Raw genomic sequence first — 22022 nt, forward strand, 5'->3', positions numbered from 1 at the left:
ACGGGGGCAACTGGACCCTTGGGAGGGAGGGCAGCTTGGGAGTGTGGGCACAGCAGTGTCCTGTCTGTTCTTTTCTCTCCTAGATAACTCCTCCACCCAAGTGTACAACTACCAGCCCTGTGACCACCCAGACCGGCCCTGTGACAGCACCTGCCCCTGCATCATGACTCAGAATTTCTGTGAGAAGTTCTGCCAGTGCAACCCTGACTGTAAGAGTTCTCCGTTTGCTGCAGTAGTCGGCCTCAGCATCCTAGGTTTCCCTCCGCTCCGGCCCCCACCCCCCAGGCCCTTTGCTGCTTACGGGCCTTGTCATATTCTCCTTGCTGTGTTTGAAGCATTCTCCAGGGAAAACAAGATACTTAAGATCTGGAAGAACCATTTTTTTAAAACCCTGATGTGTATGATTTTAAAAGCAACAATTACACAGAAATCAGCTGCTTTTCCAGCTTCACCTTTCAGGGCAGCATTAAGAAACAGGGGAATCTTTTTCCTTAAAGTGCAAAAACACAGCCTCCCTATCCAGGATATTGTTTTACAATGTATACAGGCTACAATTCTGTGTGTGTCTGTTTTAGTCTCATATCTGGAGTTTTAGCATCAGGTCAGTCTGGATGTCAGCAGAGCGTGGAACAGAGGCTCAGAGTGCTTCTCTCTCACGTCTCATCCCCGCGTGCCCTCCTCCACTCAAGGCTGAGCAGTATGAAGGCAGCCCCCAGAGCTTGCAGACCTTGGTGCCCAGGCAGTTGTGCTGGAAGCGCCTCCTAACCCAGAGCAGATATCCATCTTAACCACGGTGGAGGGATGGGTGTTCATGCTGGGAGGAGTGGAGGAGGATGATAGAACGGATGCATTCTGAAAATGATTCTTGTTTTGGTAGTGAGGATTTACCAGCGAAAAGCACTGATTTCTTCTTCTCTGGGGCACTCTCCACCTCCCTTCCAAATTCTACTAACAAAGCAGGGGAGAGCATTGTTAGGGAATCTCTAGGAAACACACCTCCAGAGTCAAAGCTGCTTTTCTGACTTTCAGGCAGGAATGTTGGTAGGCACTCCATTTTCTCTGAAAAACACTTGAGTATGTGATTATTGGGAAGGCAGCTTCTCTCCTCTGTTGCCACATACCCTTGAACCCCTAACATGGACTTCCCTGCTGTCCCTTGAGTCAAACCCGAGCCCCAGCACTAGGCTGCTTCTCTCTCTACCCTCGCCTGCACCCTGCACAGGTCAGAATCGCTTTCCCGGCTGTCGCTGCAAGACCCAGTGCAACACCAAGCAGTGCCCGTGCTACCTGGCGGTGCGAGAGTGCGACCCCGACCTGTGTCTCACCTGTGGGGCCTCGGAGCACTGGGACTGCAAGGTGGTCTCCTGTAAGAACTGCAGCATCCAGCGTGGCCTCAAGAAGGTGAGGGCTTTTCCCAGGACTCGGGGCCAGATGGAGTGGGAAGGACCGACGGTCCGAGTGGCCCCTTTCTACTGGTTCCTTAGGCAGTTTGTCCACCAGTGTCGGTAAATCCTAACAGACACACGCTTTCTGAGTTAATCAAGTGTTTGGTCCCCTTGAGGGATTAGAAAAATGATCCCCTGACCTGGCCAGGCTGAGAGGAGCAGAGAGGAGGGCCATGTCGTTGACATTGTCTGTTTTTACTGGACACCCACAGTGAGTTCCATGGGCTCAGGCCCAGGAGGTCCCCAGGGCTAGAGGAAGGGGTGTCATATCTCCTTTCACCACCTCCCACCGGAACACAATGGCTTAGAGCCTTTTCTGTTTTCAGATCCTCTTACAGTTACTAGCTCTTTGCACCCTGCTCCCCGCAGCACACATGCACGTCCAGCACACATCCCCCACTGGCTCGCACACGCCCTGTAGCCTGAGGCTTGACTCCCTCTTCCCCAGCACCTGCTGCTGGCCCCCTCAGATGTGGCCGGATGGGGTACCTTCATTAAGGAGTCTGTGCAGAAGAACGAATTCATTTCTGAATACTGTGGTGAGGTGAGTGCTATCGGTTTGGCCCACATTCTTATCTGGGGAGATACTGATGAGAAACCCTGATTTTCTGTGGGCCAGACTTCTGTGAATTAATCTCTAAATAACTCAGCTGAGTTCTCATGTGGCCTCTCGGGGGATGCCACAGAACGGTTTGCAGTCCTGAAACAAACCACTCTTTCTTGGGCTTTTTGGCAAGTCAGGCTACTCAAGGGGTGCGGGCAGGAGACTCTGGTCCACCTTAGTGCTGGTCAGCCTGGGTGGGTGGGGATTGGGAGGAAAGAAGCCGAGCTGTCCGTCCGACGATTCTCATCGTGGTCCTCAATAAGCCCCCTCCCAGCCCTTTCTAGAGGCGGGGTGCGGTGCCCTGAACAGACAGCCACATCCCACTGTTTGTTCCTTGTCTGTCTCTGCAGCTCATCTCTCAGGATGAGGCTGATCGACGAGGGAAGGTCTATGACAAGTACATGTCCAGCTTCCTCTTCAACCTCAACAACGGTAGGGAGGCTCTCTCGCATCCCCAGGTGGTCTCGGACAGGTCTCGCTACCACATTCCCCTGGTCGTAGTACAGGTTCAGGTCAGCTCTGAGTCTTCCAGCAGATGCTCAGAGCACAGCGGTGAAACTGAACTCAGAGACTCCATGAGCCATAGTTCACTGGCTTTGGGAGAACCTCCATTTCCGGGTTGTGTTTGTATTCAGAGCACCGAGCACTTACACCTCAGAAATCTCCCTCCCCAGTAGATGGGAGGGGAGGTATGTGCTTCCAGCAAGAAGAGGGGCACCCACGGGGAGCGCTTCCACACGAGGCTGGTTTCTAGCTCCTGTGGGTGTGCTGGCTTCAGAGGCCCCCCTGCATTGTATTGTTTCTGTTACAGTTTAGTTGATTTCAGACTCAGGCTCAGGAAGCTGTAGAGTTGCCTGGTGAGCTCATGGTCTTCCTTGGTTTACTTTATACAGATTTTGTAGTGGACGCTACCCGGAAAGGAAACAAAATTCGATTTGCAAACCATTCAGTGAACCCCAACTGTTACGCCAAAGGTGAGCTCCCGGTAACCTGGGAGGTGGGGTGGGAGGTGGATGCTTCATTTACTATGATTTCTATCCATTATTCAGGTTTTTTCACAGCTGAGTTATTTCTGTGTCCAAAGATAACCATGATTCACGTCTGGTATCATTTTGAGCCTCTCTCTCTCAGTTTTTCAATCTGCTTTTTTCACTGGATACACTATAAACATTTTCCCCAAAACATGAGTCTTTTAAAGATAATTTTTTTCCCCATCACTGGCCAGAATAACAGATCTAAAAGCAGAGAGACAACTACCTTCATTGAGTACTTTCTAACTCCACTTCATGTGTGTTTTCACTGGGAATTTGGAGAAAATCAGCCCAGACTCACTGCTGACTGTTGACTTGGAGTTAAGTAGAAATCTAGCCTTGGGTTTATCCTGTTTCAGTGGTCATGGTGAATGGGGATCATCGGATTGGGATCTTCGCCAAGAGGGCGATTCAGGCTGGTGAAGAGCTCTTCTTCGATTACAGGTGAGGCAGCCAGGAGTAGTCCTAGGGAAGTGACCCTAGAGGTATAAGGGGTGGCTGTTGAAACTGATTTGGGGGCTTAAGGTGAGCGATACGGATGAAGGAGAAGATCTCATGGTGGGCAAGGCTTTTTCTTTGTTCTGATCTCTGATGCCTCGCCTCAGAAGCGGGAGCCTTGTAAGCTGCTGGTAGGGAGTGGGAGGGGAAGTGAAACGGGAGGGGACTCCTTATTTTCAATCCCAAAAGCCTTGCTAGTAACCTGGTTCCTCCTCCTGCTTTGGGACAGGTACAGCCAAGCTGATGCCCTCAAGTACGTGGGGATCGAGAGGGAGACCGATGTCCTTTAGGCCTCCTGGGCCCCTCGCCAGCACTGATGGTAGCGGCACTGTCCTGCTTTCATGCACACACCACTGCTGCCCCAGTTTCCTGCACTATGTGTCTCCCACACCGAGAAACCCCTACCCGCTCCCTCTGTAGTGAGGCCTCAGCTGTGTCCAGCGGGGACAAAACTGTCTCAGTGAGAGGGGAGACAGAGGCAGCTAGGGCTTGAGCTCCCAGGAGAGAGTTGCACAAGTGGGAGACCGACCTCAGGCCTCGGAGGAAGAGAGCACAGGCTGGGGGCGGGTGACTTACGCTTGAGTTCTCATCAGCTACCCAGGCTGTGGGCCTCGGGAGTTAACTTGGACGGTTCCTAACAAGCATTACCCCAACTTTCCAAATCAAGGGTCCTTCTGTAGTTGGGTTGCCAGCATATCTCTCTGTGGTCCTAAGACCTGGAGAGGACAGGCTAAGTGAAGTTTGGTACCTGGAGCTTATGAGTGGTCAGGGTTAAAGGCGAGCCTGGCGGGCAGCACAGACCGAACTCAGAGGGGAGATGGGTCATCTTACTACCTCTTTCCTCCTGACAGGCTTCAAACTGAAAGAGTGTGGGTTCTAAGTAAAGATATTCAATGCTGGGAGAAGGAAAGCTGAGTGCCATCCTTCCACAGGCAGAGAGTGAGAACCAGCCTGACGACAGTAATTAAACTGCTAAGCTTGGGGCCCAGCAGGCTTTGAGAAACCTTCTCTGTGTACTCTGGAGATGGATAGACACGTTTTCAGATTCCCGGGAGCAGGTACCAGTGCCCTGTCAGCCCCTTCCAAAGTTCTGGCTTAGCGACTGCAGGCAGGCATTACGCCACCACTGAAGAACGGGGGTGGGGGGCGGGGGTCTGCAGCCTGGGTGTGATGCTCTGGTTCCCTGCAGATGTAGTTGTCTTCAGGCCTTTCATTCCCCTTAGAGGCTGGGAGCCACTCTTGCTCCTCTCTTCCGGGTACAGGGGTGCAGGCCTGGACTAGAGAGGGGGGAGGTTAGTGGTTGATTACTTTCCTGTCTGTAGCCCCTGCTGTTGGAAAGGACAGTATGTGTTTGGAGGTGGGCAAGGAGCTCCCAAATTGCACGTGTTTGGGATGGCATCACGCATGCGGTGCAGACCGGCAGAGGGTATCTGAAGTGTCGAGAAGCAGGCCGGCCACCTGTGCCAGTTCATGATGCCGTTCTTTCTGGGATTCATGCAAAGCACTTTATTTCCTTTAGAAGGTCTATAGATTGAGGTGGAGTTTGAGCTGAGGTCTCTGGGGTCCCTGCCCAAATCTCGTTCCTGAGGGAGGAGGGGGAAGGAGACAGTGGAAGACTCTCCTTCAGTTCTGTCTTATGTCATGGTGGAGGCAGGAGGAGCTGCCTTGAAACAGAAGAACTGAGGGAGAATGGCGCCAGCTCTGAGAGCCGCCCCTGTGTCAACAGCTGGTGCTGAGCTGCAGGGAACAAGGAGCATTGTGCTGGGGAAAAAGACATGGGCAGGTACAGACTGGCCTAGGGAGTGTTAGGTATGGGAGCAGGCTTCTCCCTTCTCTCTGGGGAATTAGAGCCTCTCTTCCCCAGTCTGTGTTGACCACCCCCTTCCTCTAACCCCACTGGCTGTCCCATGAAGCAAGGAGTAGGGTTCCCTCTGGCCAAACTGTCACCTAGGGATTTTTGTGGAACGTGCACGCACGCACGTGCGTGCACACACACACACACACACACACACACACACACATACACACACTCACATCCTCTCACTCACCGCACTTGTGGGCACACATGCAGCCAGCACTGAGCACACGCCTAGCTAGTTCCTGACAGAAGCCTCTTTCCACCAGACTGGGCCAGCCCCCACTATGATTCTGAAATCTACACCTGCTGTGGTCTGTATGCACTGTGTACAGGGGACACCCTCTAGCTGGACTGTGGGCTCCAAATTACTCATAAATTATAGGGAAAAACCAGAGACAGATGAAGGAGGAAGAGTTAGGGCTGTCTGAAATGCCGGGGGCTGGCTATAAGGAGAAGATGGGGGGAAAGTTACATCCAGCCTTTGAGAGGCTAGGCTGACCCCACCCTTCCCTCCGTGTACAGAATCACTGTGGTTGATCCCCTCCCCCAGTGTCAGACCACTACTACTGCTGTTCCTCCAGCATTCCCGTCCTTATCCCCTGCTGTCCCCCACCTTTGAATGACGGGTCTTAACCCCTCCCCCTCAGACATGTAATGACGGATGGAGCAAGGTGGTGGGGACCGGCGGGGGGAGGCTGGTATATGTGCGGCTCTATTGCCAGTGAATTTCACGCACTTTAAAGTCCTGTGGCTTGTGACCTCTTATCTGAATAAAGTGGTAGAATCCATTTTGGCAAGTTGTGTACTGTGTGCTTCGGGGTCCAGGGATGGACCCTGGAAGGATCCAGGGATGGTGGTACAGGGGCAGCTCGGGCTGAAGCTGTAGCATTCTGATCTCCGCTTGTCCACGGAGATCTGGGGTTGGGGGAGATCTGGGGTAGGGCGTTGGCAAGAAGCAAGCAGGCTTCCAGTAGGTGATGCAAGGATTTTGAGTGCTCCCCATAGAGTTTCTGGAGCCGTCAGATTAGCTGCCTTAAAATCATCCCACTGTGCCCTAACCACGCCGCCAGCTACCACACACAGACTTAGGCTCTGTCACTCTGCTTTATTAGAACAGCTCCAAGTCTGAGAGCACAGCTTCAGAGTGGAGGCCGGATCAAGCTTGGGTGAATGACCGGCAGACCTCATGAGACTTCCAACACAGGAGAAGCACACTACAGACCATGGGCACAGCACAGGACAGGACAGTCGATTGATTTTTTCTTTTATATATAAACTGATAATTTAAAAAATTAGAGCAATATATAGAGTTTCTCTAGAGAGAGACTTTGCAACAAAAAATATATATAAAGAATATGACCTCCGGGGCGAACGAAGCAGCATCTCTGAGCGGAGGAAAGAGGGCTCCTCATGCATTGGAGAGGGGGGCCAAGCCTTTGGACGGGCACCAAGGCGACTGCATATCTTGGAAGAGGGAGGAAGAGTGGAGGGCTGGCTAGTCAGCGTGTCTGCGTTATTCTCTCTACATTGCAAGTTTTTTATGGCTTTGGCTAAAGCATGTAAAGCAGTGGAGGTACTAAGGTGCTAAACTGAGGCCTCTCGGTCTCTGTAAAAAACAAAAAACGGGGGTGGGAGACATCAGCGAAGCCCTCCCTGATCCCCAACTGAGTGGAAGCCAATGGAAGATGTTCTGCAGGGGAGGGGGGAGGCTGGGGGGTATGATTCAGCAGCCGCCTCCCCCCATACCCCGTGCATCCCTGCAATCCCACACATCTGTCCCTGCTGAGATTGAATATTTGAAGGGAGGCAGTTAATCTCCCCTGCACCCTGTTGTTAATCCCCGGCAGCAGCTGGGACAGGGATGGCAGGAAGGGCCTGTCTTAACCCCATGAGGCTTCTCTGGGGCAGGCAAACCACCAGGAGCCTGGGGAATGGGGACGGGCAGGGCATTGGTTTAGGCAGTGCGGCGCAGCCACTCCCTTTGGTCCCATCTGTGGCTCTGCCCACCACACTTGGCAGGAGGGAAAGCCTCTGGGTGAGCAGAGCCAGCTAAGAGGAGCCAAATGTCCCTGACGCATGGGGCAGAGGCAGGGATTGGGGAATTTGGAGGAGATGGACTTGGTCCCTGAAGCCCTTCTCCTGATTCATTCGGACCTAGACTCCTCCAGGATCTGGGGTAGGTTTTGGTCCCGGGGGCCAGGGGCTGGGGCTGGAACTTGGGTAGAAGCTGGTGTTGGGGCCGGGTCTGGGGCTTGGGCCGGGCCTGAAGTAGGTAGGGGAGGTTTGCTGCCAGGGTGGTAATCGTGAGTGGCCTTGGGCTCATTGGTGTGGTAGGAGCCCTTGTAGCGATGATTTTGCAGATAGAAGAGCACCAACATTCCCACCAACCCCAGCAGCAAGAAGGCCACCAAAACTGAAAGAGAAAAAAAGGAACAATTCAGGGCAGATCTTTGGGGTTTCACTTATATACATACACACATGTATGCTTTTGGCCTAAAGCATACGTGTACAAGAGTGTCAGCTGTATGGCCACATCAAGCCATTCGTAAGTGTCTGGTAGGTCTAAATTCCTGGCTCATCCCCTGCCGTCTTCTGTTTGTAACATTCTCTTTCCACATCCCTGGCACTTACCCCAGTTTCTCGTCCCTCTGGATGTTACTGACCCCCATTTCCTCATCCCTTAGCTTTAGCCTCATTTTATTTTTTAATTTTCTTATAACAGTTTTATTGAGATATAGTTTACGTACCATAAAATGTACCTTTTTATAGTGCAGTGAAGCTCCTTTTAATAAACAGTTCCTGCCTAATTCTGGGACCTTTTAGATACTGAACACCTGACTTTGGTGGAACATAATGACCATGATCCAGCAGATAAGCATGTGACTTAAGCTGCTCGTCAGGAAGTGGAGATTATCTGATCCACAAGGTCATAAAGTCAGATGTGCCCAGCAATGGACTACCACTGAGAAGAGATGGTATATGGGATCAGGCATTGATGGGCACATCACTGTAGAAGCTTAGCCCCATTTTGATATTTCATTTCAATTAAAAGTCTATAGCATCCTCAGACATTTAAAAATCTCCAACCTGATTATCAGCTACCTTCAGCATAGCCTGTCTCATCCTTCTGGGCGCCACCATGCACCTAGTGCCTTCACCACCCCTCAGCCCTGAGGATACGGGGCAGGGAGGCAACGCTGACAGCCAGAGGGTAGAATGAGGAGGTCAGGGTAGTGACTGTGCTACTCACAGCCCAAAAGTACGGCAACCCATCCGTCATCGTGGTAGTACGGGAAGTCTGAAAAAGAGAAAGCACCAGGTAGGAGAAGCCGCCTCCAGGTTAAGAATCATTTCCTTTCCCTGTTGTCCCTCTCTTCCCTTCTTTTATTGTGTCCCAGGGATGTACCTGGGGGCAGATACCAGGGGTCCAGCTCAGGTGGCACCTCTGAGACGAGACGTGGCATGGCCCCGCAGTTAGACTCAGACAGTTCTCCCTGAACGCGAAGGGCCTCAGCCAGCTCCGAGGTCATGGGTCGAGGCGTTCGGAAGTGGCTCTTGAGGGGGGCCACATTGTTGAATCGGACACCAGACAGGCAGCCCGAGAAACCTGGCGTGTTGTAGCGCTGGATCTCCGGGTCAATCACTCCCGTCTCTGAGGGAGGGGCAGCCCAGAAAGAAACGGGCTTGGACCACCAATAGCACTGCCCCCTCTCACCATCGCTAGGTTCCCACTCCTTATCAGCACCTTCAATGCCACTCCCCGTCCTTCACTCCCCTCCGGGCTCCAGGGACTTCACCCACAGCTCCTTACCCAGAACGCCCTCTCAGCCCCAGCTTACCCATGACGCGCCCCAGATACAAGGCCTTGGGTGAGTCCAGCTGGCTGTCCACCAACAGTGAGAACTTCTGCTCTGTCAGGGGGAAGTAGTCCACCTGAGTGGGGAGGGGAAAGGAGATGAGGGAGGGAGAACCGGGGGCAGACGTAGCCCAGGCCGGGCTGGAACTCTCCTCTCCCAGTTGGTGGTGAGTCCTAGCTCGGTCCCAGGTGGGGAACCCCTGGACCCAGACATAGGATTTGGTATTAAAAACCCAGCAAGCTGGTTTTGAGCCCTGTCTTCGCAGCTTACGGTGGTTTGACTTTGGGGACCCCACTTTACCGTCTGAGCCCCTTTAGTGATTTGTCAAACGAAGACAAGAAGAAGAGCTGCCTACCTGAACCACCTCACAGAGAGGTTGTGAGGTCCCGTGAGATTACACACATGAACGTCCTCTGTAAACTGGAACGTGCTCTACAAATGCTAAACGTTTGGCATTTCCCACTGCCGCAACCTAGATGGCGAGGTTGTGGTCTGAACCGGCCCGCCTCCCTTGTCCCCCTCCCCCTGCACGCACCTGGATGAAGAGGTTGCGGTAGACCCGGGTAAGGTTGACGCTGTGGGGCTGGCCGTCAGTCACGGGGCGGGTGGTTAGTTGGTACACGTAGGGACTGGTGCCCAGCTGATAGCGCAGCTGCAGGGTCCCTGTAGGGTGGGGAGGAGGAAGAGGGGGGTCTCCTCTCAGCTCCCAAAGCCGCCATCTTGTAAGAGCACCTGAGTCCTTGTATTGGTCAATCGATAGTTACGAGAATGGAGGGCACCCAGAGACAGCTGGAATGGAGAGCGAGAGCCTCGGGGGGCTTACCGTCTTCCTTGATGAGCACAGCCATGTAGTCACGCACAAAGGAGCTGACGTAGAGCAGGACGGCGGGGGCGGAGTGGGTGCTGAAGCTGAAAGACACCTCCTCTCCAGTGACATTATAGACGGGTCCACGGTAGCCCGGCACCGGCCGGCCAGGCCGCGGGTAGTCAGGCAGGCGGTACCCAGGGCCATGGTAGCCGGGCGCGTAGCCGGGAGTGTCGTAGCCGGGGACGTAGCCGGGCTCGTAGCCCGGCACTGGCCGGCTCAGCATGTGGGAGAACTCGCGGGCTGCGGAGCGCAGCGCTGACTGGAGGTTATAGCGCATCCAGGTGCCCGGCTCAAAGAAACCGCCAATGTCTGAAGGCAGAGGGAGTGAGGTCAGGGCCCCTGTTCCCACATTCAGACGCTGTGTATGTCATCCACACACACCCTCTGGCACGTGTTCCCAGTCTCAGCCACCACCACAACCCGTCTCCATTCGCTTTTAGGTCCTCTGGCACCCCTGTATCACGGAATGGAATCCTAATATCATGGGAAATGTAAACGATCATCTAATCCAACCCCCGCGTTTTACAGCTGGGGAAAGCGAGGCTCAGAAATGGGTAGCTCCTTGCCTAGGGATGCACAGTAAGTGGACAGTCAAGATTAGAATCGAGATACCATAAGCCCATCTGGTACACCTGCCACTACTCACGCTTCCGAACCAAAACCAAAGGCCTTCTGTCAGTCCCTTAGTCCCTGTATCTCCCTACCTCACCAGACTTCTCCCACCAGTGACCGCCCTGCTCACTCATCCCCCTAGACCAGCCTTAGGGAGGCTGCAGTCTGGGTATATGTGCAGAATCTTGCTATGGTGAATGTCAAGGCTTGCCTTAACCAAGGACCAGGTTGTAGACATGTTTTAGGAGTGAAGCGATTGTCCAATAGGAAATGGCATAGGAGGGCGTCGTGCAGCCTGGGGGGATATGCTTGCAAGTGGGGTGACCTGTGTTCCCTTGGTGACAGTGGGAAGATGGGGAAGTTATTTGCTTGTTGCTTTTGATCTTTTTCGTGCCAGCTAGCTGTACCATCCCTTCCTTGCCCCACTTTATGCCTTTGGAGTCACCCAACATCTTCAACTGCCTGACTGCCCCAGCTCAGAGCGCAGGAGCCCAGGACGACCACAGTTTTCCCCGATGCTGACTTTGTGCCCTCCTTCCTTTCCTGCCCTCCCTACATCCCATTATGGCTCCCTGTCCTCCCACAACCAGCAGCACTAACCGTGGTTGCAATATGGCCCGTCAAAAGCCGTGAGGTCACAGTCACAGGTGTAGTAGCTGTAGCGCTCCACGCAGCGGCCTCCATGGAAACAGGGGAACCGGGGGTGGGCGCAGTGGCCCGTGCAGTTGGGTGAGGTTCCCTCAGAGGCATTGGCACGGCCCTCCAGGTTCAGAGTCACTCCGTTCAGACGCATAGCCCTCAAGCAACCCACGAAGGGCCGCCTCTTAAGCTCCGCAGATCCTGGGGAAGGTGGGCAGGTCAAGAAATGGGTGTAGAGCCAGAGACAGGGATAAGCATTGGGGTTCGGAAGGGAGCCAAGGGGGCTAGAAGAACAGAATAGATGCCAGGGACTGGAGAGGAAAGGTGGGCCTTTGGCTCAGTCTGAGGTCGAGGGGATCGGGACCTAAGACACAGGGTTCCTGGAAACAAGGAGAGTGGCCTTGAGAGCGGGGGAAGGTGTCAGAGGCTTCAGACCTGCCTCTGGGTTGCTGCTCACCAACATAGAGGGGCTGGTCGTACTCCAGCCAGATGTAGGTCTGCAGGGGCATCGGCCGCACCACCCAAGGCCGGTGATCCACGCGGAGCCGGGCCTGCTTTACATTGATTTCAGCCCGGACCAGGTGCCACTCGTCATCGTTGAACTCAAAGTCATCGGAGTGCACTGTCAGGTTCTCATCCCCATTCCCCACGTCGAAGGCGAAGACCACATCCCGGGATGCTGGACAACGTTGGGGGTTAGGGGGAGAGGACTCAGACCTCCAAGATCCCTCACAGGTTCACCTGATACAACCTCTCTTCTTCACCCTTTGGAGCTCCTTGAATGTCCCTCCAATCTGTCTACAGCCTGGGACAAAACCCATAAACTGCTTAAAACCTCATACCCTGGACTTCCCTGGTGGCGCAGTGGTTAAGAATCCGCCTGCCAATGCAGGGCACACGGGTTCAAGCCCTGGTACGGGAAGACCCCACATGCCATGGAGCAACTAAGCCCGTGTGCCACAACTACTGAGCCTGCGTGCCACAACTACTGAGCCCACGTGCCACAACTACTGAAGCCCGCACTCCTAGAGCCCGTGCTCCACAGCAAAGAGAAGCCCCCACAATGAGAAGCCCACGCACCGCAAAGAAGAGCAGCCCCCGCTCGCCGCAACTAGAGAAAGCCCACTCGCAGCAACGAAGACCCAATGCAGCCAAAAATAAATAAATAAATAAATGTATAAAAAAAGAAAAAAACCCTCATACCCCTGGTCTCTCTCAAATTCCCAGATCCCTGGAGCCAGCTTCCCAGCCCCACTTCTCAGGTTAGAAGCATAGCTCATCAGGTAGAAGACCCCCACACACCAGGAGTCCAGCTTCCTTACAAGTCAGGGACCTAAGGCCCAGAGAGGCTAAGTGGGCGCTCGGGGTCACGAAGCCAGCTGTCAAGACAGAGCTGGGGGACTTCCCTGGTGGCGCAGCGGTTGAGAGTCCGCCTACCAATGCAGGGGACGCGGGTTCGATCCCTGGTCCGGGAAGATCCCACATGCCGCGAAGCAACTAAGCCCGTGCAACCATAACTACTGAGCCTGTGCTCTAGAGCCCGCGAGCCACAACTACTGAGGCCCACACGCCTAGAGCCCGTGCTCCGCAACGAGAAGCCACCGCAATGAGAAGCCTGCGCACCACAACGAAGAGTAGCCCCCGCTCTCTGCAACTAGAGAAAGCCCGCACAGCAACGAAGACCCAACGCAGCCAAAAATAAATAAATAAATAATAAATAAATTTATATATATAAAAAAAAGAGCTGGGTGTAGAAGCCAGCGCCATCTGAAGCCCTTTCCATGCTGCCTCGCAGAGGGGCATCTTACCCCTTGTCACTTGTCCCAGCCTCCACCCACCCCACACCTCCCCAGGGATCTTCATCCCCCGGCAACGTCTGCCTGCTCACTGTTGAGTTCCACCCGCACGTAAGGTCGGCGCCACTGGCAGTAAGGGCCCCCTGCATTCTCTAGGAAGACTCCTGAGGGAGCCGAGGTCCTGAAGTAGAAGGAGACATCAAGGCTGTGGTTGGCCTGGATTGGGGGAAAGCGCAGTGCAGCCCCAGTGTGGAAGGCGATGGTGTTCCAGGAATTTCCTACAAAACCAGATGGAGGAAGGCCTTGTCAGCGAGGTAGGAGGGGAGAAGAGTGAGGCAGCCTCAGGTCGGGGGGAGACAGGGCAAAAGGGGACAACTAGGGGTCCCCAGGGAAACTTAAGGCGTGTAATGAAAGAGAGGAAGGTGCCGAGGAACAACACAGGTGTGGGCATATCACACCAGGAGCTGGGGTGTCTGGCAGTGTGTCCTAGAGACCCCCAGTGGATCAGGTAGCCTAGATTTTGGAGACTGGAGAGCTGACCCTGGGAGGGTACACAAAAAGGGTCTGTCACTCACGATCACCATAGCAGCGCAGAGGTCTCAGGAAGAACTGGGCCTCAGAATTGGAACGGTTCGTGTCCCCCACCACCACCTGAGTGACAGGCAAATGGTCCACAAAAGTCAGCAGGCCCTTGTCGGTCCTCCTGTGGGGACAGGATGTGGTGGCTCAGCCTGTGCCGCTCAGGGGTCCCTGGCGTCCTGAAAGCCCTGGCCCTTTGCCCCCCTTACCACTGGGGCTGGTCGGCGTCACAGTTACAGTGCAGAGCGGGGTCCACACAGCTCCGGTCCAGACCACAGGCACAGCGCTGAATGCCGGGCTGCGAGCCACCCCAGTAGAAGTGCTGCTCCTCATTGCGGCCGATCCAGAAGCTATAGGGGTAGCCTCCTGGGGAAGAGGTGCAGGCAGTCTCCAGGCCCTGCCCTCCATTAGCCTCTGGGCTCCTCTCTCACCCTTCCAACCAGCCCAGACCCTTTCTTGAATCCTGTAGCCCAGGGCTCCCTTGAACCCTCTAATCCTCTTCTCCCAGACCCCACCGGTCTCTCCTCCAGCTCTTGCCCTCCCCACCCCCACCCCCCCTAACCTGCAGTGTTGAGCAGCCGGGAGTTGTAGCAGGAGAACTCAATCCACTGTTCACAGTGCTGGGAAGCATTGGCCAGGGCACTGACTTCCTCCCAGGATGCATTCCAGTACTGGACGGCCCCGAGGAATGGCCGCTCCATGCTAGAACCTGTCACCCGAGTTGTCCACAGCCTGTCATGCCTCACAACTGTCCAGGCCCGGTTCTCTGGGGGAGGGGGATGAGACAGAGCTGTGGCTGGAGACGGGCCTTCCCTACCCATGTCCCTGCCCCGCCCCCAGCACCACTACTGCAATCCAGAGACAAGAAACGTGGCCAGCAGCTCCATTTCAGCCCAGCTCTAGGCCCCCAACGTCATAGGCCGGAGATGAGACAGCTGGAATGGATCAGGAAGCTGGAATCTACCTGCAAGGCTAGATTACAAATCCCTGAGTGTCCCCTTCCCCCTTCTGTCCTCCTTTACCCCCACCACCATTTAATCTCACTGGCCCCTGTCCACCCTTCCATCCTTCCATTTCCCCCACACTCCCACATTGCCTCGTCAGCTGCCCCTCCACCACCCGTCAGAGCCACTTACCTCGGATATCACAGTACACTACAAATGGCTTCAGGGGGCCACTCCCATCAGGATCAATGGTGAAGTTGCCGGAAGTTTTCCCACTGAGCCGATAAGCCTCACAGGATTCCTTATACAAAGCTGGTCGGTGGTGAGGTGGGGAAGAGGCAGTTATAGGGCCAGGGGGCTAGGAGGGCCAGCCCTACCATCTCTAGCGGCCTCAGGATTGCCAGAAACCTCCTGACCTCCCCTGCCTCTGACTCTCCCCCGTACCCAAGCTGGCTTACGTTGGTGGCAGGTCTCCCCCTTGTAGCCTGTCAGTTCACAATAGCAGATGAAGTCATCCCAAGACTGGTAGCAGCGTCCGTCATGCTCACACATATTAGGGCTGCACCTAGGTGAGGGGTCAGCACCGAGGGAAGGAGCCTTACGGGGAGCTTGAGCGTACAGTCTGATGCTTACAAGCTTCACTCCCAGCTCCCGGGAGCACCAAAACCCAGTGCGAAACATACTCCACCTACCAAGCTTAAATGCTGGGGCATTAGGCAGGCCTCAGGGCTCAAGTACTATACTGTTTCCCCTTCCCCAAAGGAATAAATAATGCCTTTCTTCCCCCACCCCCCAAATAAAACCCTCGAGGACCAAAAACAGATGCTTCATTTCCATTCTGAGCATGTGTCACTTTAAGGGAAGAAATAGAAGGTGAGAGGTCAAGGAGGAATCATCCCCAGGTAGGAGACTTTGGAGCTGGGACCAGGAGAAGGGAGATCATTGAGAAAGGCCATTCCCGTCATTGGGAGACCATGGAAGAGGGCTTTGGAGGGGTCACCTCTTGTAGGGAGAGGGGCTTCTGGATACCTATCAGTGATGCCACATGTGTCAAAGAGGACCTCAGCATAGTATCCAAGCCGCCGGCCCTCCACCAGAGTCAGGTTGACCAGTTGACCATCCACCTTGAGCAGCTCCATGCAGCCATGGAACGCCGTCTGGTTGGAGTGGCAGCCCGATCGACTGGCTGGCTTGGGACAACCTGGAGCAACCACCCCTGTGAGGCCCTCCCCAGGGGAGACTCCAGCGACCCTCCCCCAGGGAGATGCCAAGGGAGAGCCAGACATGAAGGAAGGAAAGGGGCTAGTAGACAATGACAGTGACCTTCCAGTCCCCAAGGCCCCAGAGGGACAAGAGGGATTTACTGCTACAAAACTCTCCATGTAGCCCTGTCTGGGTGGACTTAGATGGGGCCTTCCCACCCAGAGACAGGGGTCTAGCCAGGTCGGCCTCTGCTTACCTCCAAAGAAGTATGAGGTTCCTGTTCGGATCAGCAGTGGGTATGAGACCCTGACCTCTGCCCCCTCCACATCATCAATGCTGATGACTGCATGGTTTTCCTGTGCCACAAAATTCACCTCGTGCCAAAAGCCATCATTCAGGCGGAACCCTGGACAGGACAGGAGGATGGTGTGGGGGGGGAGGGGGGCACCACGTTCTAGAAGAGGCAGCAACCCCACTCTGTGTCCTAACAGTAGCCTATGTGCCTCCCATTTTTACACTTATCAACCTGAGTGGTGACATCTCTGAATGTCTCTCTTCACTGTGTGGAACCCCAGTGGCTGACACAAAAGTCATAACTGAATGACACCTCCAGAGACCCTCCGGAACTGGAGAGTACCAGGATTCTCGGCCTTCCTGCTTCTCCTTAGCTCCTCAGATCTGCCCCGCCCTCCAACTCCCAGCAGCCTCCATCCACTCCCACCTTTTCCCAGGGCCCTGGGACCTCCTGCCCTGCTCCCTCCCCTCACTCCCTCACCCCTCTCCGGTGTGCAAAGGCTTCAGTCCAGGCCTACAAACTCCTCTGCTCTTTGCCCTTCCCTGGCCTCCCTGTGCCTCCCCCTTCCCTCCACCCCTCACCAGCAGCAAACTGAAGTTTCTTTCGGCCCGTCTGCACGATGGACACATTGACCTGCCCTTCACTGAGCATCAGCTCCACGTGGCCCAGCCCATCCCCCAGGCGGGAGAAAAGTAGCAGCCCGGTGAGATCCCAGGTACGGAAGCGAAAAGAGACTGCGAGGCGGCCTCGGCGAGGGAAGCCAGGCACTTGCACGAAGTTGTGAGGGCCTCCAAAGTTGATGGGGTGAGGAACCGGGTCCAGGCAACGGAATGCCACCTTACCCTAAGGACGAAAGTGAGGGTCTGTCAGCACCCGAGCCGATGCCCCGCCCCACCTCTGTGAGGAGTGAGGTTCCCTGGGTGCACCTCCCCAACTCCCCCAGAAACATGTCCAGCTGTGGAGGAGGTCTCCAGCCACCAAGTCGGCCTGCAGGACTCTATCCTGATCTACATCGTCTCCAGGGGCGACCGCTCCTTCCCTTCCTTCCAGCGTGGAGAGGCCATTTCCCGCCTGCTTCCCGGCAGCAGTGCCTGATTACGCTCCTGAGTTCGGGTGGGGGGAGCACCCACACCCACACACCGAAACAGCCTTGGGTTCAAGTCCCTCCTCAGCCCCTGCGCAGCTCCGTGACCCCTGGTGGAGCCACTCAGGGTCGCTACACCTTACTTTCCTCAGTTGAGGAGATGCTTAGACCGCGCCACAGCTTTTAACTGGGGGGTTGGGAGCTGGCCTTTCGCACTTCCTGTGAGGCAGTGATGACACCATCACCCCCACTTGAGCATCCCGCTGGGGAGGGGGGTCCTCGGCTTTTACATGATTCGCAATATCTCTTCCCACTCCACCTCTCGGTTCCAAGCGGCTTTGACGCCCCAGTCCTCCCAGATCCCCCGGCCCACTGGCCTCGAAGGTGATCCGTGAATGGCGCCGCACGGCCAGGTCCGCGATGTTGACTCGGTTGAAGATTACGTTTTCCATGCAGCCGCGGAAATTATGCCGGTAGGCAAGGTTCTTCTGCGCGGCGCCCACCAGACCCCCGATGAACATCTGCGGGGCGGAGTGAGGCGTGAGTACACTACAAATGGCTTCAGGGGGCCACTCCCATCAGGATCAATGGTGAAGTTTCCAGAAGTTTTCCCACGGAGCCGACAAGTGCGGCAGCGCGCACGCCTTTCTCACGCTCCCCACCCCCACCCCCGCCGTACACTGTCCCACGCTCCAGGCAGATTGAGTTTTATAAGACTTGAGACACACAGTGCCCCAGTATCGGTATTGAAGCTGGAAGCTCGCTGGGCCTCCCCAGGCTTGGGTTCTAGCCCTGACTCCACCACAAATTGGCTGCATGCCCTTAGGTAAGTCAATGAACCTGTCTGGGATTCTTTATCTGCAGATCAGGGCCTGAAGGGGGCAATTTTCTCATCCTGTCCAATCCCCCAAATCCAGATTTCCAGACTCCATCTCAGTAGTTCTGGGGTGGAGTCCGGGAATCTGCGTGCTAATAGCAGCAGCAACAACAAAAACCCAGGCCTTTCTGGGAGTTTGCCAAGAGCTGCTAGCATATTCAGACACCCGAAAGCAGAGTCTTACCTCTGGTAGAGAAAAGTGCTGTCCCCCACCGGCCCACCCAGCATCCCACTTAACCAAATGGCTCCTCCCCTCTCCGCTCACCTCGGTGTCCAGGTTCAGTCTCTCGAAGTCGCCATTGAGCACGAAGCGCTGCTCGTAGCCGTCCAGGGTGAGATTTGCTTCGCGGCCAAATCGGTCCACGCGTACGTAATGCCAGTGCTGGTCATTGAGGACGCCACCAGCGCTCACGGTTGTGTGACCGGGCCTTGGCTGGATGGGGCTGCTGCCTGAGGGTAGGGTGGGGCGGGGTCAGACCTGGAACCTGGAAAACCCAAGCGAGCCCTACTGCCCAGCTAGTCCCCAGGCAGAGCAGCAGCTGGCAGCACAGAGGAGGGACTGCCCAGGGCCCAGGGCAGCCAGGGAGGGTGGGCATACAGAGATTGGACCACCCTCAGCCTGGGATGGAGCAGTGGCCATTGGCCAGTATGGACTTAGAGTAAGCCATTCAACCTCTCTGGGCCTCTGTTTTCCTATCAGTAAAACTTGAGGCACGATAGTTGCTTCTACCTCATTATGTGGATGTTATGAAAAGCGATTGAGATGCAAAATAATAACGCTTCAGGCGTGTGTGTATACGTATATATAACGTTTTTACAATGAGGAAACAGACTGGGGAAGTGCTTGTCCCGCTGGTAGGTGGTAGAGCTGAGACTGGAATCCGCTTCTCCTGATCCCGAGTCCAGTGTTTTGCTAGCACCAAATTTTACACGAAAAAGGTGGGTTGGTCCAAACACTAAGGAAGGGAAGGATAAGGAGTGGGGTGCGGCTTCGCGGAGGAGGTGCAACAAGAGACGTGGGAGGAGAGCCTCAGGCTTTGCGCCGGGATCTCTGAGCTCACCCAGGCTCATGTGCAGCAGCAAGTGCGCCCCCTGCAGCTCGAGTGTCACGTAGTCGCCCTGGGCGCCCTCGGCGTGCAACAGGAGCCCGTCCTTCTCTTCGGTCTTGAAGCTGAAGGCGAACACGTCCCACAGACTCCGGCTGACCCCTCGCGGGAAGCGGTACGAGATGGCATCATCGCCATCGAAATAGAGCACGTCGGACTCTGCGCGAGGGGCACTAGGTGGGTTGGGGACCGGGGAGACTCTTTGTCTCCCGGGCACCACCCCCACCCCGCCCACGACCTCACACCCTTACTGTAAGGGCAGCCGTAGAGGCCGAGCCTCAGGCCGATCTTGCCGCGCGGGTTCCAAGCCAAGGGCACGATGCGGATGTAGCGCGCCGTGAAGTGGTAGTGCAGGTCGTGGCGAACCACCGCCGACTCGTTCACGTTACCGAAGAAGGTCTGAGGGGCAAGGGAAGAGGAGTGACCACGTCCCCACCCCCTGCTTGTTTCTCCACAGCCTCCCAGTCCACAGTTGTCGCATCTAGCCAATCTCAACTTCTGGAAGGCAAACACTCCTTATCTCCCCTGCCTTCATGGTTTTACACAAACACAGTTTCCCTAGCCTAGAGCGTCCCATTATATCCTCAAAGGTCAACTCAGATGTCACCACCTTCATGAAGCTCTCCCAGATTTTACTCTGAAGTATGTTAAACCCTGTCACTGGGAATATCTTGCACACATGGGGAGCCGACAGTCCCTCTGGACTGAGTCCCTGGGGAGGAAGTCACTGCTCCTCATCTGTGCCCTCACCACTGCCTGCTGCCCCTCCCCCAAGATTGTGCCCGGCCCAGCCCAGGTCACAGAGCTGAAAAGGTTCCCCAAGTGTGTGCGCAGGGAGCCTGGAGTACCGCGTTGTGCCCTCGCTGATAGAACGGTGTCCAGCTGTCCACTCGGTCACCATAGAGCAGCATGTAATGTGTGACCCAGTCCCAAGAGTTAAAGGAGCCCTGCGTGGCCACAGCCCGGATCCGGTGCTTCTTCATTAGGTCGATCTGGAGCCAGGGATTTGGGTCTCCAATCCGGGGAGACCATCCGCTTATGCCTATAGAAGGGGCAAGGCCTTTCACCACTGGCTCCCCATTCACCTCCAGCCCTCCAGAGTCCCCCACCCCACCATGGGGCGCCACCACGCTCACCGTGCAGCCGGGCAAAACGGGGTGCGGTGAAGAGCCCATAGTAGGAGGAGGCACCCAGGGAGCGTGCATACAGGGGCCCAACCAGCTCCTCGTCACAGCCGTCTGGGTTGGGGGAACAGACATGTTGATCAGGGTGGCCCCTCCCAGTCTTCCCAAAGGCCCAGCACGCAGAGCAACCGGAGCTCTTTCTTCTCTCTCCCCCATTGCAGACCCAGCCCTAACTTAAACCATCTACTCAACCTGGTCTCCCCCATTGCAGACCCAGCACTAACTTAAACCATCCACTCAACCTGGTCTGCAGCAACAGCTGCACACTTCGGGGAGGCTGCCTTCTTCTTCTGGAAGAACCTGTAGGCCAGACCCTGCCTAGTACCAGCTGGGGATCAGTACACCCACAAACACAATCCCAAACCTCAGCATCTTTTAGAACCTGAGTCACCCCAAGACACCAATCCAGCCCCAGCCTTAGCCTCAATCCCAGTCAGCAGCGCCCACAGACCTGCACCAACCCCAAATCCAGGCCTTGGTCCCAACCCCAGCCGGTCCAAGCACCATCACCAGTTCCACGTGCAACCTTAGCATCATAAAGGGTCACCAAATACTGCATGGATCCCAACCCCAAAATCCAGCCCCAGCCTCAGCCCCAAACTCTGGTCCCTGGGCCAGCTCCAAGCCCAGCCCCAGCCCCTGGCAAAACCTTAACCCTAGCGGGGTCACTGGCACCACCCTTATTCCCAACCCTCAAACCCAGGCACTAGCTCCCGCTTGGATCCCAGTCCCCAATCCTCGCCCGGGCCGGCTCTATCTTCAGCTCTGAGCCCAGCCCCATCGCCGGGCGCGCGCGCCAGCCTCGGAGCTGCATTGCGGAGCGCCGGGGAGAGGCAGGAAAGGATGCAAGCGCACGAGCGCGCGCCGGCCGGGAAGGGACCCGCGACCACCCAGCCGCAATGCGGTGCGGGACCCGCCCTGCAGACCTTAGACTCCCAGGCCCAATCCCGCCTGCCTGCGAGCCCCGCACTCACAGTAGCCCCAGCCCCGGGCTCCCGAGACCGCGGCGAGCAAGATGCAGAAGAGCCGGAGACGCATCATGCAGGGCTGACGGATCCCGGCGGCCGCCTCCCAGTGCCCGTCTCCGGCTAGGGCTCCAGTTCCAGCTCGGGCTTTCCTCCTGGGGTTCGCAGCGGATGGCTCTCTCTCGACCCCTTACCCACCCCTCCCTCTTTCCTCTCTCCCCCCAACCTTTCTCCCTTGTCTCTCTCTGTGCTGTTCCTGGTTCTCCGCTGTTCTCGCCTCTCCTTCCACCCTCTCTCTTCTCACCTCCCCCCTCCCCCAGCCTCTCTCTCCTGGCACGCGCCGCTTTCCCGGACCCCGCGCAAGCGCGCGCCTCAGCCCTACTGCGAATGGGCGGGGGTAGAGAGCCTCCCGTCGCCGGGAAATACCCTGAATAACCCGAGGCCGACAGGGACTGTGGCCGCAGGGATGGGGGAAGGGAGGCTAGGGACGGTTAGGGGGTCCTGAAAAAATCCAAGAAAAGGGAGATGGAAGGGGAGGGTGCTTGGAGATGGGGAGAAGAGTAAGTAAAAGAATCTA

The 22022-nt window shown here is 55.8% G+C and overlaps 2 protein-coding genes across 2 annotated transcripts in view; one reads left to right on the forward strand and one right to left on the reverse strand.

Annotated features, from left to right (window-relative positions):
* Nucleotides 1-6218, forward strand: part of EZH1 (enhancer of zeste 1 polycomb repressive complex 2 subunit) — a 31644-nt gene extending 25426 nt beyond the window's left edge. Inside the window, exons 15-21 of the mRNA XM_059998258.1 lie at nucleotides 84-209; nucleotides 1223-1401; nucleotides 1894-1989; nucleotides 2400-2481; nucleotides 2943-3023; nucleotides 3440-3524; nucleotides 3808-6218. Of these exons, the coding sequence (XP_059854241.1) occupies nucleotides 84-209; nucleotides 1223-1401; nucleotides 1894-1989; nucleotides 2400-2481; nucleotides 2943-3023; nucleotides 3440-3524; nucleotides 3808-3868 (710 nt within the window). The 3' untranslated portion in view covers nucleotides 3869-6218. The remainder of the gene's footprint in view (nucleotides 1-83; nucleotides 210-1222; nucleotides 1402-1893; nucleotides 1990-2399; nucleotides 2482-2942; nucleotides 3024-3439; nucleotides 3525-3807) is intronic.
* A 312-nt stretch (nucleotides 6219-6530) lies between these two features.
* CNTNAP1 (contactin associated protein 1) lies at nucleotides 6531-21619 on the reverse strand. The gene is made up of 24 exons (XM_059996458.1): nucleotides 21455-21619; nucleotides 20433-20534; nucleotides 20145-20338; nucleotides 19548-19695; nucleotides 19252-19455; nucleotides 18456-18640; nucleotides 17691-17834; nucleotides 16811-17072; nucleotides 16191-16340; nucleotides 15761-15932; nucleotides 15190-15296; nucleotides 14924-15043; nucleotides 14350-14553; nucleotides 13997-14153; nucleotides 13784-13911; nucleotides 13301-13486; nucleotides 11870-12091; nucleotides 11374-11613; nucleotides 10117-10470; nucleotides 9829-9956; nucleotides 9276-9369; nucleotides 8843-9088; nucleotides 8687-8734; nucleotides 6531-7849 (listed from the first exon to the last, which is right to left on the reverse strand). The coding sequence occupies exons 1-24, from the start codon at nucleotides 21519-21521 to the stop codon at nucleotides 7581-7583; spliced, it is 4131 nt and encodes a 1376-aa protein (XP_059852441.1). The 5' UTR covers nucleotides 21522-21619; the 3' UTR covers nucleotides 6531-7580.
* Between the last annotated feature and the right edge of the window lie 403 nt (nucleotides 21620-22022).

The sequence above is a fragment of the Delphinus delphis genome, chromosome 19, assembly GCF_949987515.2.
Source record: "Delphinus delphis chromosome 19, mDelDel1.2, whole genome shotgun sequence".
Lineage (NCBI taxonomy): Eukaryota > Metazoa > Chordata > Mammalia > Artiodactyla > Delphinidae > Delphinus > Delphinus delphis.

What these genes read in the sequence shown, in the direction of transcription:
- CNTNAP1 (XM_059996458.1), bottom strand. Translation starts at nt 21,521, where the DNA reads ATGATGCGTCTCCGGCTCTTCTGCATCTTGCTCGCCGCGGTCTCGGGA. An exon ending in GCTGCTGCACATGAGCCTGG is followed by an intron (nt 18,641 to 19,251) that starts GTGAGCTCAGAG and finishes CCCTACCCTCAG; the next exon opens with GCAGCAGCCCCATCCAGCCA. An exon ending in CGTGCGGGTGGAACTCAACA is followed by an intron (nt 12,092 to 13,300) that starts GTGAGCAGGCAG and finishes AACGTTGTCCAG; the next exon opens with CATCCCGGGATGTGGTCTTC.